This window comes from Manis javanica, chromosome 6 (genome assembly GCF_040802235.1).
Source record: "Manis javanica isolate MJ-LG chromosome 6, MJ_LKY, whole genome shotgun sequence".
NCBI lineage: Eukaryota > Metazoa > Chordata > Mammalia > Pholidota > Manidae > Manis > Manis javanica.
This window is the reverse complement of record NC_133161.1, coordinates 7,760,572-7,778,650: the sequence shown is the minus strand read 5'-3', so window position 1 is coordinate 7,778,650 and position 18,079 is coordinate 7,760,572. Positions and strand designations below refer to the sequence as shown.

At 38.7% G+C, this 18,079-nt stretch overlaps 1 protein-coding gene across 1 annotated transcript in view; it reads left to right on the top strand.

Moving 5' to 3' along the window:
• CNTNAP2 (contactin associated protein 2) overlaps positions 1-18,079 on the top strand; it is a 1,951,112-nt gene that overhangs the window by 1,067,244 nt on the left and 865,789 nt on the right. The window contains exon 9 of the mRNA XM_073239854.1: positions 8,894-9,043. Within this exon, the coding sequence (XP_073095955.1) occupies positions 8,894-9,043 (150 nt within the window). The remainder of the gene's footprint in view (positions 1-8,893; positions 9,044-18,079) is intronic.

Below are 18,079 nucleotides of genomic sequence, written 5' to 3'. Positions count from 1 at the left end.
TTTTGAATTAGGTTTTCTAACATTTTGTTGAGTATTTTTGCATCTATGTTCATAAGGGATATTGGTCTATAATTTTCTTTTTTTGTGTGTTATCTTTGCCTGGTTTTTGTATTAGAGTGATGCTGGCCTAGTAGTATGAGTTTTGGAGTATTCCCTCCTCTTCAACTATTTGGAAAACTTTAAGGAGGATGGGTATTAGGTCTTCACTAAATGTTTCATAAAATTCAGTGGTGAAGCCGTCTGGTCCAGGAGTTTTGTTCTTAGGTAGTTTTTGATTACCAATTCAGTTTCCTTGCTGGTAATTGGTCTATTCAGGTTTTCTGTTTCTTCCTGGGTCGGTCTTGGAAGGTTGTATTTTTCTAGAAAGTTGTCCATTTCTTCTAGGTTATCCAGTTTGTTAGCAAATAAGTTTTCATAGTATTCTGTCATAATTCTTTGTATTTCTGTGGTGTCTGTAGTGATTTTTCCTTTCTCATTTCTGATTAGGTTTATGTGTGTAGACTTTCTTTTTTTCTTGATAAGTGTGGCTATGGGTTTATCCATTTTCTTTATTTTCTCAAAAGTCCAGCTTCTGGTTTCATTGATTCTTTCTATTGTTTTATTCTTCTCGATTTTATTTATTTCTGCTCTAATCTTTATTATGTCCCTCCTTCTACTGACTTTGGGTCTCATTTGTTCTTCTTTTTCTTGTTTCACTAATTGTGACTTTAGACTGTTCATTTGGGATTGTTCTTTCCTAAGGTAGGCCTGTATTGCAATGTACTTCTCTCTTAGCATGGACTTTGCTGTGTCCCACAGATTGTGTGCTATGGAATTATTGTTTTCATTTGTCTCCATATATTGCTTGATCCATACTTTTATTTGTTCATTGATCCATTGATTATATAGGAGCATGTTATTAAGTCTTCATGTGTTTCTACACTTTTTCATTTCCTTTGTGTAATTTATTTCTATTTTCATACCTTTGTGGTCTGAGAAGCTGGTTGGTACAATTTCTATTTTTTTTAATTTACTGAGGCTCTTTTTGTGGCCTAGTATATGATCTATTCTTGAAAATGTTCCATGTGCACTTGAAAAGAATGTATATCCTGTTGCTTTTTGATGGGGTGTTCTGTAGATGTCCATTTGGTCCATCTGTTCTAATAACGTTTTTCAGTGCCTCCTTCTCCTTACTTAATTTCTGTCTTGTTGATCTGTCCTTTGGAATAAGTCATGTGTTGAAGTCTCCTAAAGTGAATATATTGCATTCTATTTCCCCCTTTAATTCTATTTGTATTTGTTTCACATATGTAGGAGATTACATGTTGAGTGCATAGATATTTATAGTAGTTATATCCTGTTGTTGGACTGACCCCTTTATCATTATGTAATGTCCTTCTTTTTCTCTTTTTACTTTCTTTGTTTTGTAGTCTATTTTGTCTGATACAAGTACTGCAACTCCTGCTTTTTTCTCCCTTTTAGTTTCATGAAATAACTTTTCCATCCCTTTACTTTCAGTCTGTGTATGTCTTTGGGTTTGAAGTGACTCTCTTGTAGGAAGTATATAGATGGGTCTTGTTTTTTGTATCCATTCAGTGACTCTATGTCTGTTGATTGGTGCATTCAGACCATTTACATTTAGGGTGATTATTGATAGATATGTACTTATTGCCATTGCAGGCTTTAGATTTGTGGTTACCAAAGTTTCAAGGGTAATTCCCTTACTCTCTGACAGTCTAATTTAACTCACTTATTATGCTATTACAAACACAACTTAAAGGTTCTTTTTTTTTTGCCTCCTTTTTATTCCCCCTCCATTGTTTATATATTAGGTGTCATATTCTGTACTGTTTGTCTAACCTTTGATTGACCTTGAGGTTAGTTGATTTGATTTTGCATCTGCTTAGTAATTAATTGTTCTACTTTCTTTGCTGTGGTTTCATTTCCCCTCATGACAGCTATTTAGCCTTAGGAATACTACCATCTGTTGCCATCCCTCCAAAATGCACTGTTGAGGTGGTTTGTGGGAGGTAAATTCTCTCAGCTTTTGCTTGTCTGAAAATTGTTTAATCCCTCCTTCAAATTTAAATGATAACCTTGCTGGGTAGAGTATTCTTGGTTCGGGGCCCTTCTGCCCCATTGCATTAAATATATCATGACACTCACTCCCTGTGACCTGTAAGGTTTTTGTTGAGAAGTCTGATGATAGCCTGATGGGTTGTCCTTTGTATGTGATGTTTTTTCTCTCTCTAGGTACTTTTAAAAGTCTGTCCTCATCCTTTATTTTTGCCATTTTAATTATTATATACCTTGGTGTTGTCTCCCTTGGGTCCCTTGTGTTGGGAGATATGTGCACCTCCATGGCCTGAGAGACTATCTCCTTCCCAGATTGAGGAAGTTTCCGGCAATAACCTCCTGAAAGACACTTTCTGTCCCTTTTTCTCTCTCTTCTTCTTCTGGTACCCATATAATATGAATATTGTTCCTTTTTGATTGGTCACAGACTTCTCTCAATATTCTTTCATTGTTAGAGATCCTTTTTTCTCTCTGTGCCTCTGCTTCTTTGTAGTCCTCCTCTCTACTTTCTATTCCCTTTACTGTCTCTTCTGCTACATATAATCTGCTTTTAAATCCCTCCATTGTATGTTTCATTTCAGATATGGAATTTCTTAATGATTGAATTTCTGTCCTAAATTCATCCCTCAGTTCTTGAATATTTTTCTGTACCTCCATGAGCATGTTTATGATTTTTATTTTGAACTCTCTTTCAGAAAGATTGGTGAGTTCAGTTTCATTTGGGCCTTTTTTGGTGTTTGTGAGAATTTGGTCTGATCCAGGTTCCTTTGAATTTCATATTTGTATGTGGCACCCTCTAGTGCCCAGACACTGTAGTCTCTGGTGCTGCTCATCCCCTGGAGTGATGTCGGGGGTCTCAGGGGGAGTGTCACTGGTGCTTTGGTGGAGGAAAGAACTGTTACCTTTTTCCCAGCTGCAGTGCCTGTCTCCACTGTCAGAACCAGTGGGCTGAGCACACAGGTGTCAGCCACTGTGTTTTGCATCTGTAGTTGGTATAGGTGGGGCCTCCCTCTGGCTGTCCTGATGCCAGGGCAGGGACTGCCAGTTTGCAAGCAGGTGCCAGCATGCCACAAGGAAGATCTCTGTGTGTCACAGTGGGGAGGCCTCGGAGCTGAGTAGCCAGTCAGGGGGATGGAGTGCCTGAAGCTCCTGAAAGTTCCCAACCTGCTGGGCAGAGCACACCTATACAACCTTGTCCACCTATCCCTTCTCTTATGCAGCATCCTCTGTGCAAACCCCACCCATTCAGCAGCCATCTCCCTGCTAGGAAACCTCTCAGACCACTGGCCTTTCCTTTGTCCCTGTCCTCCACAAATGGCTGGAATCTCAGTCTCTCCAAGTATTTCACCTGTCTTAGCTTTCCAGCCCCACTAATCTCCAGAGTACCATGCAATGTAGGTTTGTGCTCCCAAAGCAGATCTCCAGGGCTGAGTGTTCAGTAGTCCTAGGCTTCCACCCCCTCCCTGCTCCATTTCTCTTCCTCCCAGGCTTTCTCACCTCTCACACCACCATCTTGAATTCTATTATTCCCATTTATTAGCGACAGAAACTGCGGCATCAAGAGGCTAACTTGCTGAAAGCCCAACTATTAGGTGAGCAGAAGTAAATTTTATATCCAGATGTCTGACTTCAGACTCTGTGATCTATCCATTCTGCTATTCTGCCTCTCTGAGGGTGAGTCTAAATCTAAATCAGGTATGCCTGGGTTCTAATCCTATCCAGTCTTTTATAGGGCATGTTATGTTTGTCTGAATAAAATATGAACCCAAATATAGACTGGATGTCCATTTTCCCAGGATAAGATCATTAACATTACCTTTTGATTAACTGGCATCTATAAACTTTTAGTGTTATAGATGAAAATGTCTGTAATATTTACTTAATTACTGTGTGGTTTTAAAGTTATACACAAAAGTAATTTAGACAGTTCTTTACACACTCTCACTTTTGGGAAATAATTTTCTAATTGTTTTCATGTGCAAGTTTAACATCAGTTTCCTTGTCATAAGGACTTGGTGAGTCATTGAACACACTAGTGCAGAACAAGTTCTCACTGCCTGTGAGTTGTTTAAATAAAGGAATCTTTTCTCCAATGCTAATGCTGTCACTGGATACATTTTTTTCTACATTTCAAGTGTCCATTAGCATAATGTTTGGACACTTTATTTTCAGTGGTCTCATACATGTCTATTTATGATTTCCATGTTAAGATGTTTCATATTGCTGTCTTATTTAGAATGCTTACTTATAACTCTACCAGTATTTGTAATTATGAGACAATAACCCTAAAAGAAAAATAACTAAACTTAAGTCTCAGTTTTCCTCTCTGTAAAATGAGACTAATTAAAGTTTATTTTATGATAAACCAATATGAACAAAGGTACTGCTTCATAGGTATCAAGTACTGTTCTAGTGCTGTACAAATACTAATTCATCTGTTCTTCAAAATGAATCTATGAAGGTAGATACTGTTATTTTCGTTTTAGAGAAGAGAAGGTTGAGGCACAGAGAGGTTAAGTAAATTACCCTGGCTGGTAAGGGGGAGAGCAAATGTAGGCATCCTGGCTCCTAAATCTGTCCTCTTAACTACCACACTGTGTTTTCTGCCATTCTGCTGTTTTGCAGCTCACTTTTAACAAGAGTCAATATAATGACAGATAACAGTGTTTGTAGATAATGTGAGGCATGTACAAGACCCTCAGCAAATATAAGCCATATGAGACATGGGTCTCCTTTTTAAATATCAGTGACCAGCATCCTTTTTCCTTCTGGCCCTGAGCCACTGGCCAGCCACTGGGACCCTACTGCATCTGGGAGTGGGGGTCCCTGGTGTATCTCTCTATTCCCTGGGACTTTCATTGGCTCTGGGATAGTAAGTGACTACCACATCTTTAACAGCAAATGAGAACTGCTGCTTTGATCCTGTTTAGTGATGTTTTATTTGTTATTTACAACTCACAAATTTGTAATAAAATGCAATGATGACATATTTTTCTGAATAAATGTATTGTTATTTATTATAAGTACATATGGCAAAGATCTGATCAACTGTGGTATTCTGAGTGAATTTCATATATTGAATTACAAAAGCTGTTAAATTTCACTATGTTGCACTTCATATGAGTTAAGAATTACTGAACAATCTTGTTTATTTTAAAAAATGCTTTAAAAAGGATATTATAGTTTCTCTGAAACACAACCAATTCTGTACTATTTTCTCCAAGTGACAGATGGCCCAGGAAATGATAAAGGCAAAATAAATCTTGAAGCGAGTTTGCAGGAGGTCACACATTTTTATTTCAGTTCTTGTTTCATACACATTTTTTCAGGTCTCCCTTGCACGGGAGGGAATGGACACAGGCAGAGGTGAAATATGCTGAAACTGCCACCCTCCTTTTCCTCACCATAAAATCCAATGCTGTGTTCTGTTTAGAGGGAAAAACCACTGTTTGAGTGCCAGTAAGTCTGGATCAGGGTCTCAGCTCTGTAGACAAGACCATTAGGCCACTCACTATGAAGTGAAAAGGGGAAACACAAAGTTCTCTTGGCTCAGAGTTTCACTGAGTAGGAGATGATTTAAATGAATACTCATAGGCTTATTTTAATGTGCTTTGGGGGAAAAATGCTACAATTTGCTTCTCAAACTTGTAATATAAGATTTCTATTTTAATTACAATTTTAAGAGGAAAAAAAAAACAATGTAAGAAAACACTAACAGGCAGGTTGCATCTGGAATGTCCCAACCAAAAATCTGAATGTACAAATGCTGGAAGTTGGCATATGACACTGGATGCTGTCTTAGTTTCTTTATGTCCCAAATGGTACAATGCAGCATGTCTATCCCCAGAAACTGAGCTTCCATCCCAGAGCGGTGGCGAATGGAAATGTGTGTGTGTGTGTGTGTGTGTGTGTGTTTGTGCTTAGTGTAACAGAATGCCAATCACAGTTGCACAGAGGTTATTTAGCATGTTTTATTGTTTGTTTTATTTGTGTTTGTTGTTTATAAATATTCAGTCTCTCGAACCAGGTATGTTTGAGTTCCAATTCTAAATTCTGCCACTTACTAGCTATGGGAGGGTTAGACTTTTCTTAAATTCATTTCTCTCATGTGTTTATTGGGGACAATGATTTTTAGTGTTTTTCTTTTACTGTGAATTATAAATGAATCAAATATGAGTACTTGGCAGAGTGACTAGCATATAGAGCTTAGAACGTACATATAAATACATGTACAGGGATCATAAAATTAGATTCTTCTCTAGAGAGAGCCTGTAGGCTATTATTTTTTTATAACACATGCATGAAGAAAATTCAAAAGAAGCAGCATATTTGCTTTTGAGCAATTGGATTATTCTTGCTCCATTGAAACACTGAACTTCATTGTGTTTGGGGGCACATTCTTTCCCCAGATTGCTGAGGCATAACTCTTGATTATTAACATTAAATTTTCAAAATAATAACTGGAACTAAAATGAATACACATCACAGATAAGCCCCAATGAAGCAATGGCTGCTATCAACAAGGCTGCTTTTATCTGCAGTCCAATTCTGTAATAATTAAGTTTCTTGGAAAAAAAAAGTAAACTTTTCATTATAATCTGATTGGAATAATAGACCTTTTTGTCCTGAACAACTAAGCTGATGATGTTCATTTATAAATTCATTTTGTGGTGAAGGAATTTTCATGGCAATTTTTAGAAAGGCATTCTGGTCTACCGTTTAGAACAGAAGGCTCCGTCAGCTGAACATATCTTTTAAGTGACTTACTGTGGATGTGTGATTATGTAGGATTAAATTCTTTTATTAACATTTGCAACATCGATGTCCTTGGGATCCATGCCACAAAGTTGCATTTTAAAACACATTGTAAAGGCAAAAACAAAAATCAAAATCAAAATCAAAACCATGTTCCTCTCTGATTAATCAACACTAAACCCAGTTATGTACTTTAAAGAAAAATGTGGTCTGTCCTGCATCAGTTCTGTAGAGAACCCAAAAGTAACCCACTTGAGAAGAAAATATTTCAGCAAACATTACTATTTGTCTGACATCTGACTGATTCTAATGTTGGAATAAGACTTTACATTTGCTTTGTTAAGTTCACAGTATGAAAAAGTTATAAGCATATTCATATGTATTACACGTTTCCTTATTTAGAAATTATTTAATATTAATTACTTTAGAGTAGGGATTTTCTGTTTTCCTCCATTGAAATAAAATCTGTTCCATATGTTTTATTAAATCAAGGTTTGTAAATCCTAAAAAAAAAAATACCTGACAGGTGGTTATTTGTGATGATATTTACCATTGATTGATACTAATATCAGCTAATTCTTCAAATATGGGACTATATTCTAACTCCAACAGGCCTTTAATTTCTCTTTAAAATACTATTTATTTTAATGCTATAAACCAACCACTGGTTTATGCTTTTTCTATAAAGAACTGCAGACTAAACAGTTCAGGCTTTGTAGGCAGTAGTCTCTAGCAATTATTTGATTCTGGTCTTTGTAGAGCAAGGCATATATAAACAAATGAACTTCGCTGTATGCTAATAAAACTTTAGGTGGACCCAGATATTTGAATTCTATATAATTTCCACATGTAATTTAATGTTATTTTTCAAGATGTACTTTTCAACCATTTAAAAATGTAAGAAATATTTTTAGCTCTCAGGCTGTGCAAAAACAGATGGCAGGGACTGGATATGGTCTATAAGCTGTGGTTTGCAGACCTCTCATCGGAGACTCGGGGCTGTTATCTGCGCGTCTTTGATTTGCTCTCATTCCATTTTTGGATACCTTTACTTGCTAGACTTCTGTTTCTTTTGTGAAGTTGAAGTGTATCTGCAAGTATAAACATTCTGCCTATGGATTTTAGATTATTCTATCTGGAGCATAATAGAGCAAAACCTCTTTCCTTTGTGGTAGCATAGGTCTCTATAAGGTCAAAGAAAATCACTCTGACCTTAGACTTCTCTCTCTCTGTCTCTCTCTGTCTCTCTGTCTCTCTCTGTGTTTCTCAAACTTTTTCCAGGTCTCATGTTCAATGGCTGTGCTTTTCTGTTTGCTCCTAAAGTTCCTATTTTTTTTGTAAAATGAACACAAACTAGGCAGAAACTTTAAATTAGTGTCTGTCTAATGGAAAAGTTAAACTCTGTTTTCAAAGATCTTTGTACTAGCTAACAGTGACATGTGTTTGTTAGGGGTGGGAGATGTTGATTTACTTGTTTTTATTTGCATAAATATAATATATTTCGTTATAAAGATACCTTGTTTATAAATGATCAGATAATCCTCCTCTCATATTCCATACTTTATAGTGGTCAGCTAGCACAAATAACTGCACATATCCACACATTTATGTTTTAGTCCTTAATTTCTACAAACTCCACTTGGCAGATGTGGTTACTGAAAGAGATCAGTACAAAAAAGTTTTTAAAAACAGAGATATTAGATAAAAGGTATAAACCCATTTTCTTCTCTGAGAGTGTCATCTAATAAAGCTAACCTGAAAAATAAGTTATTAAATTAAAATTGATGATCATTATCTCCCAAACAACTTCATTCACTCCAGTCATTTCCCTGAGTACCCCAATGGCACATTAATATTATCTCCCTACTTGATTGGGTTATATTATATTTTATTTGGTCCAAGGGAGATAGAACCACTTAAGATGTTAATGAAAGAGGAGATCACTCTGTATTTTGCAAGTAACACTGGATTTTCCTAGCTATATATTAATTTTTACTTATAAAGTTCTGACTTTGTTGATATTAAAAATTGTTTTTTAAAGCATCTTAAGAAAATAAATTGTTATTTATTTTGTACTTACCAGGTTCTGGGTTGAATGATGGACAGTGGCATGAGGTTCGTTTTCTCGCTAAGGAAAATTTTGCTATTCTGACCATCGACGGCGATGAGGCATCAGCAGTTCGAACTAATAGTCCACTTCAAGTTAAAACTGGTGAAAAGTACTTTTTTGGAGGTAAGACTACCATTTTTTACTGGTTAATGAATATATTGCTAAATATGGAGTTTCAAAGAAGTTTAATTATGAAGCATATATCTTTGATTCAGTGGACTCAGTAAATCTCAGGAAAAATGCAGCCAAACTCTGCAGTCCATTGAGCTAAGAGTGGCAACTCTACGTTTCTTCATGATAAAGGCATTAATATGATATCACCACATTCTTCTAGGTGAGTTCAAATATTCAGAGCATAAAGCAGGAGATTCTGAATCCACTCATTCTTGTAATACTGTCCGCAAGAGTCAGGTCCTTGGATTAAGTATTAAGTCACCTATTGCTGTGTAACTATTTACCCCAAACCTTGGTGTTTTAAAACAACAAGCATTATGTCACAGTTACTCTGATCAGGAATTTGGAATGGCTTTGCTGACTCAGGGTCTCTTGGGAGGTTATGCCCAAATTCTTAGCCGAGGCTGCGTCATCTGAAGCCTTGACTGGGCTGTTTCCCTGAAGCACACTCACCTGGATGACGGCTGGCTGAGTTCTCCCCCACGTGACTCAGATCCTTGGGTGCCTTTCTTCTTTAGGGAGCCTGTCCGACAGGTGACTGGGCTGAGAAAGAGAGAGAGAGAGGGACAGCGGAGGGGGAAGCCAGTAAGCAAGAGAGAGTTTCCAAAATGGAAGCCAAAGTGTTTTTTTTTGTTGTTGTTGTTTAATGATCCAACCTTGCAAATGACCTCCCATCACTTGTTACATGTAATTTGTTAGAACTGAGTCACTACATCCAGCCCACACTTAAAGGAAGGGTATGACTCAAGGAGACAGGGATTCTGGGGACCATCTGGAAGCTGCCTACTACAGGTTGCTTAAATGAGAAGCCAGCTCAGCACACTTATCTTGGTTTTTCAGTCATGAAAAGATTAGTAAAAACATTCTCTCAACAAGGAGTTTAATGTATGTGAAAGAGTACTGTGAGGTGGAGCTGGCATATTTTCTAATTTGTGGAATGTATCTTGCCAGAAAATGATTGTTTTTTTGTCATTAATGAGATATGGGAACATCTTTTATTAAAGTGCTAGGTGTGCTGTTTAGTTCAATATATATTTCACTAGATTATTGCCTTTCTCATCCAAATCCTAAATCACACAATATGAGATCTAAAAATATGCATTGCATCCTTAGAAAAGGCTTTGGTTTCTATTTAAAAAAAAAACACATGTATACATACTTATCTCGGAAAATATGTCTGTTAATATCCACATATCTGTTTGTTTATATAAATATGCACTTTTTCTGTCACTGTATTTGTATATATTTTTAAGAATAAGCTTACCTGAGTACATCATCTTGTATATTTTGTTCACTGCTATGTCCTCCAAAATTCAAGAAAAATTTCTGGAATATAGTAGATTACTAATAAATATTTATGAATGAAAGACTAAATTCTATAAAATAGGTAAGGCAAGCATTTTATTCCCAATTGTCTAAAAAAAGAAATAGAAGTCCTAGGAGCTTTACTTACCTGCCGCTGAGTCTGTAGCCAGAACATTAATTCAAGACCTCAGACCACTGTACGAGGGGGTGTCCCCCCTGTGCCTCATGATGTAACAGTAGGTGACAGCTCAGAGACAAAGGTCCTGAAGGGCCGTCTTTCTTTAATCTTCCATGGTGTTTGTTGGCAGTTAAAATGACATGCTTTTAAAAAGGTTCTCAATAAATGTTTGATGAGTGGATGAAAGTCAGACAAGATGTCTTATGAGTAAATAAAGCGGGGTTCATTGATGTGAGAAAAAGCAACCCAACAGCCAAACTGGTTTTCCTCCAAAAATGTCTTTAAAATGATGGGCTTTTGGCCCCCCGTTTTTACTGTCATCATAGAAAATAGATCACAATAGTCAGTCGGAGAGCTCCTGATAATGTCTACTCTTCCAAAAATCAGTGGAATGTTGTTGGTCATAGATGAGCTTGCTGAATGCCCATGGCAAGTTTGGTGCATATCTGCCTAAGTGGTTAGGCAAATTACTACAACCACAAATTTATGGCACAGAGTTCATAGGATGTGAGGACTTCATAGTGTGCTATTTACTGTCACTTTACAAAGTTTGTTTTCCAACCCAGCATGAAGGGGCATGTTTCCCCCTGTTCGGGTCTTTGGTCTGCATTGGAAATCCCATCAGCAAATGACCGTGGTGCTTCTCTGGTTAGATCTTCATTAGCTGAATCCTCTGAGTGTGTGAGAATCACTAGGGAACTGGTTATAATTCAGATTCCCAGGCCCCACTCCTAGAATTTTAAAATTCAGGATGCTGAGGAATTGAAGAATTCTGAACTTCAAGTGATTCTGACACAGATGATCTGAGGAGCAGAATTATAGATCTACCTTAGCTGATTTGCATGCATGTTTTTTAGATTCTTTTTGCAAGATAGCGTCCACCACTGAAAAGTGAGAAGTGAGAATGAGCTACTCTCTTACAGCTTTGCCGCCATGAAGGAGTGAAAGGAAGCCCAGGCCAGGGTCTGGTGCACAGACATTTTTTAAATGAGCATTTTTATTAGCCAGCTAGAACAACACTGTTAATACAAAGTCTTCTGTAAATTCAAGCAAATTCTATCTCTCTGACTTGTTATGTCTCGAAAAAAATGTTCTTTTCAGGCAACTGTAGCAATATTTTAGAAGCAGGATTCAGTCACACTCAGGGCCAGTGCCAGACAACAGAAAGCCTGTTAATCTAACAGTTGGCCCAGGATCACAAAGTGATCCAGATTCCAGAACCATCTCCCAGATTTAGGCCACAGGCCTTCAGAGTTTTACAGCATCTTCACACAGGCTGCAAATACCTTTGAAAGACAGTTTGCCAAATTACATGTCTTAATATTTCCTTTCACCACTGAGATCTCCTTTCTAACATTTATCTAACATTGATTCTAATTAACAAGCCACTGGTTTCACCAAGGAAGTCCAGTTTGGCATTCAGTAAGTTGACTAGAGAAATAGCTCGCAGAAATCCTGGCCTGGTCACCTCTGGGAAGGCTGCAGTGCTTCTGAGATAATGCCCAGGACCGCCTCTGGCCCGTGGCTGCCCGGTGAGAATGCTAGCTGCCTCTGGCTGGTAACGGAAATGCACACACACTTCATACCATTTGTGCTGCAAAACTTAAAGTCAGTTGCAGGTATCACAGTGAAAACATCTTAAGAAATGTTAGTATAGTGGAAAGAAGAATTGACTTTGTTCTGAAATATGACATTTGCCTCATATCCACCTGATTTAGGATCATGGCTTCACTTGGTTGATAGATCATATTAATAATTTATCTTACCTTCTCCCTCTTTTAAAGGCAGTAGAATCTGTTTTGTGAACCTTAGAGAGCATAACCTGCTAAACTACGGGTCTGACCCTAGGGAGTGCTAAGAGCTTAGTACCTGTCCAGCTCATCTTGAGTCTGATTTTTAACCGACTCAGAGACAGTGCCTTCCAAGGAAGAGTTCAGATTCCAGACCAAGAGCTCATCTAAAGCCCATCAGCTTCTCTTTTACTCAAGGCATTTTCTTTCACCTAAATCAGTAAAAAGAAAAAAAAAAATTTCTTGGTAGGTGCAAGCTTGAAGTGCAGGCTTCCTGTCCTCGTGGACTCAATTGCAGACCCTGAAATATGCCCCTACTTTGCCCCTTCTGCAGTTAGGTCCTGGTCGCGCAGCCCCTTTTGCAGCCACGGCACCGCTGTTTCACACCAGCACGCTTTCGTCTCTCTGTGCCTGCCCCCTGCGAATCCCAGGAGGGGGCTCAGCTCTTCTCTCCAGTTCTAGTGATCAGATGTTTAAGCACTAAGAGTTCTTTTGCTTTGTTCTTTCTTGGGACTAAACAGAAAAAGAGATTACTCACTTGGGATATTTACTCAACGAAAGTTATTTTAGCTGCTGCTATTTTTTTTCTCTACCTTCCAACCAGAATTCCTTTTGATAAATGCTTCATTAATTCTAATAATCAAAAGACTAATATACAAAATAATTAAATGCATTTATTGACTGTAGGCCAAAGCTCATGGTTATGAGAGAATAGAAAAAGTTTTCAGCTTCTAAGTTTTATTATACTTGGTATTTTTATTATCCACATTGTTCTCCTTCAGAGGCAGTCTTACTGGAAGGGGAGTTCAGAGGAACGCACTGGGGAAAGCAGCTCTTAACAAGGTGCCAAATCAGGCCAAGGTGGCAAGGGAACAGGGGGGCACGGGGAGCTGCCTAAGTGTGAGAGGAATGGGGTCAGTAAGGTTTAATAAAAGGCCACATCCTTTCCCAGTTAGAAATATAGGCTTACCTGTACACAGCCTTTTAGTCCTCACAGAATAGCTGACTGGCCACATAATGTAAATATGGATCTACAGAGAGTAGTTTCATTTGAACAATCAGGAAGGTTGTTAATAGTTCTCATGCCCCTTAGCTGTGTATTAGGGGAAAACACAGCCAGCCCCGCACACCTTCCAAGTGCCTAAAAGTTTCCTTCATGATCTAAAACACCACTAGTTAGTCATGAAAAGCCTCCCCTTCTAACAGTTCTGGAGGCCAGAAGCCCGAAACCAAGGGCCCTGCTCTCTCTGAAGCCTCCCGGGAAGGGTGCTTCCTGGATTCTACTACCTTCTGCTGGCTAATGGCAACCCTTGGTATTCCTTGGCTTGTGGACACATCACCCCAATCTCTGCCTCCGTCTTCAAAGGGAGCTCTTCTCTGTGTCTCTTTGTCCAATCTTCCCTCTTCTTTTAGGAGACCAGTCATCAGGTTAGGGATACATTAGGTGATCAGATTATTACTTCATTTTAATTTGATTACATCTGCAAGGACCCTGTTTCCAAATAAGGTCACAAACACAAATTCCAGGGGTTAGGACTTCAACATACCTTTTTGGAAGACACAATTCATTCCATAAAAAGATAGAAGTAATTTGCTCCAGAGCTCTGTTTGATTAACGTTACTATACCATGCCATGTCCTTCTATTTTTAATGAATTTGAATTTTTTTTTCACTTTTCTCTGGTCACTTAAAGTGGTCTCTGGTCACCATACTTTAATTACTGATAGCAAGTCATACTTAAAGGAGATTCATACTATTGGATAAAAACAGCACTGCTGGCCAAATTTCTACTCATGACTTTCTGACCTCAGAGCACGACTGTGTATAGAATTTTAAGGAAATCAATAAAAAATAGTTCTGTAAGAACTTTGTGCCCATACTTGGTTATGGTGAGTGAGAACTCCCCTAAGATAGATACTAGGAGACTTTGTGTAAAAACAAAACAAAACCGCACATGACAAGAAAAAGAATCATTGGCATGAAAGTGCATCCCATGTGTGAAGAACTAACATGTGGAGGGAGAAAAGAGCGTACAGCTTAGACTTTGCACCAGTTAGGATTCTCCAAAGACATAGAATCAATAGGATGTATAGATACATAGACTGGAGGAGACCGGTTATGGGGTCAGGCTCACACGGTCATGGAGGCCAGCAGTCCCGCAGTCGGCCGTCCGCAAGCCAGAGAACCCGGAAGCCGGGGGCGTGATTCCATGAGAGTCCCTGCGAGCCAGGGCTGCCAGTGGTCTGACCCACTCTCAGAAGCTGCTGATGTAAGCCCCAGAGTCCAAAGACCCAGGAACCAGGAATTCCGGCATCTAAGGGCAAGGAAGATGGATGTCCCATCTCAGAAAGAGAGAACCGAACTGCCCTTCTTCCATCCTGTTGTCTGTGTGGTGCTCAGAGGGTTGGATGGTGCCCACCTGCATGGGTGAGGACAATTTACTAGTCCTCCGATTCAAATGCTCATCTCTTACAGGAGCACCCTCACAGACCCACCCGGGCATGATATTTTACCAGTTATCTGGGCATCCATTAGCCCAATCAAGTTGACACAAAAATATCTTGGAATCAACAAATACTAGGAACAGAACTCTACTTAAAGACAAGGGGAGGGTATCTCTCTACCCCATTCCTTTGGCTAACCTAGAAATTTTCAGAAACAGAGGACTTCTGAATTTGACCTTGATTTGTAGTACAATGGAAGCTACCTCTACTAAGGAAATAAAAATATTAAACATTTTAGTTGTAGATAATGATAATGCTGTAAATAAAACAATCACGCACACATGCACACACACACACACACACACACACACACACACACACACACACATGCATACAAAAGAGTACCATAAAAAGAAGATAAAATCCCAAGGTTGTTCTCATCCTCATTTGAGTTTTACTGACCTTTCCGCAATCACATTGTCATCCTAATGTCTCATTGTGCTGGTCTTGGAGTTTTGTACAATGTGCATCTTCTGAATAGTGGAACATAGACTGAGAATCAGAGATACAATGCAGTGTTCTCAGAGAGTTGTTCATATTAAAACAACAAGAAAAGTTCAAGAGCATATCCTTGGCTATGTGTCAGATCCTTTACTGGCAGTGAGCTACTTCCCTACATTAAATATATAAATGCTGGGCAAATGTCCTGTTTTGCATATAAAGTGTTCTTGGAAGAAAAGCCTTCAAAAGAAAACAAATATGACATTACTTTAAGGATTGAAGTCCTTAAACTCCGTTATTAGAACAATGTTCAATTTTCTTTTCACTAGTTGAAAAAATAGTAAATCTTTTTATCTTTTCCTAGGCCAGATTCTTCAAATCCTTGGTTATCTTTAGGGCTTTCCTTCCAAACATGCTGTGATGTTTTCATTTATTGTTTTCTGACATAGAACTGGGGTGTGTGTTCATTCATTCATGTCCAAAGAGATGATGAATTCCCTAGCGTTACTCAGACATCACTGTGAATGCTGAAGACACACCATGACCAAAACTAAGGTGTCTCTACCTTCCTGGAATTCAGTTTTGCTCTCATATCTCCATGTGTTTCCCCTTTAGGAAGTCATCATTTTACATTATTTGTATGATTCTCCTATTAATGTGCACCCACACAAAGCTCCACTGGTGGAAACCTCTGTTTTGCTTCTAAGGCCTTTCAGCTGGTTGGATGAGGCCCACATTTTTAAGAATAATCTCCTTTACTTAAAGTCAGTTGATCATGGATGTTAATCACGTCTGAAAAATACCTTCAGAGCAGCACCGAGATCGGTGTTGGATTGAATATAATTGTGCATTGTAGCCTATCCAAGGTGACACATAACCCCAACATCATAGGGCCCTTTCATATATCCTGGATTCAAGATATCAAATAAAACTGTAGTCAGATATCTGGTTTAATATACAGATAAAGGAGTATATATCAGAAACTGCTTTTACAGTTTTTTCATTATAATTTCCAAGTTTTCTACATGCTTATTTTTCTATTTTTAATGTTATACTTCCAAACATTACCTGTTTTTATTGCTTCTCTCTTTTCACCGATGGAGCTTAGAGTAGGTACACATTAGTAAGAGAATCATACAAGTAAGGTAAAAAAAATTATGGCTTCCTAAAGGTGAAACACGTGGAACTATGAGAGCAAAAACTATGAATTCCGTTTTAGTTTTTTACTAAGAAAAATTTACATATGCCAAAATCCACCTATTTCAAATGTACAGTTCAGTAAGTTTAGTAACTGTATACGACAGTGCTGCCACCAGCACAGTTCAGCTTTAGATCCTTCCCCCAAGCCCCAGATTTCCCTCCTGCCCCCACCACTGCCGTCAGTCCTCACTCCTGCCTTGTCTCCACATGACTAATCTAGTTTTTCTGCCTGTGTAATATTTGATTTTCTAGATCCTTCTATTTTTTTTTTATGGATTTGGGTTTTATTTCTTTACCTTCCTCTAGTTTTCTCTTCTATGTGGTTCTCCTTAGAGACTCTGCCCTGTTCTCACCTTCTCCAGGAGCACAGCTGACCCACACTCCCCAGCTCCAGAGGCAGCGGCCCCCACCCCGCCCAGCAAGGACCCCTGGTCTCCATGTCGTCCGCTCTCTTTCCTCCTGTGCTACTACATTATTCACTTTCTACTATTTGACATCCTTCACTTTTGTCACATTGACTATTTATTGTCAGAACCTCCACTAGAATCTAAGTGTAAGATGGCAAGGATATTATTGGCTGTTTGGCTTCTGATGTGTGAGCCCATGGGGTGTTTGAGAAGAGGAGACCAGCATAGCTTTAGGAATGCAAGCAGCATGAGGCTGGATTGTGAAGCGTCTTTTACTCTGAGGGAGATGGAAAAGCATTTGAAGGTTGAAACAGGTGAGTGGCATGATCTCACTTAAATTTGCAATGGTCTTTCAGGCTGCTGTTTTGAGGAAAGACTAGTCAAATGAGGGAACACATCAGAGCCATTGCAATAATCCAGAAAAAGGCAGATAAACTAGGTTTTAGCAGTAGAAAGAGAGGAATTGTTCAATAATGAATACATTTTTGGAATTCAAGCCAACAAGATTGCTGGTGGATGGGATAAGGGCAGTTTGCTACAAAAGGAGTCAAAGAAAACACTAGTCTGCCTGACAAAAAGTCACAAGCTTACCATTCCCCTGTTCCATCCGTTCTCTCTCCCCTTCTACACTGTGGTTCCAACCTGTGTATTGTAACTACTGAGTTCATTACCCGTGGAAAAGAAGGTATCATCTCTACCATCAAGGAGTTTACAGCTTTCCTTCTGACCTGTGCATCATAAACTACTGAGGGTCTTGTTGTCCATGCAGTGACCTGTCATTCCTCCCCAGAAATTAGCAGGACCATTAAACCCCCCACCCCACCCCACCACACATCCCTTCACAGTTTCTGCATCCTCTCTCCTGGTTTGCCTGGATGGCTTCTGAGTCAGTTCCCAAATATTACAAGTCTTGGCCAAATGCTCTTATTGCTGCATCGCTCATGGGGTATAACAAAGGCTAAGAATCTAGTGGTTGAAAAGCAGCTCTGGTAAACTAAAATTCTCATCAGTCTCTCATTTGGGAACCACAGTGCCCCTCAGAAATAGCCAAGTGGAGGGCACTGACTCAGAGCTAAGCAAGTACTATGAAATAAACACATTTTAAAAATATTAGTTCACATATAACCTCCTAGTGGAAATAGTTCCATCTTGAAAGTATG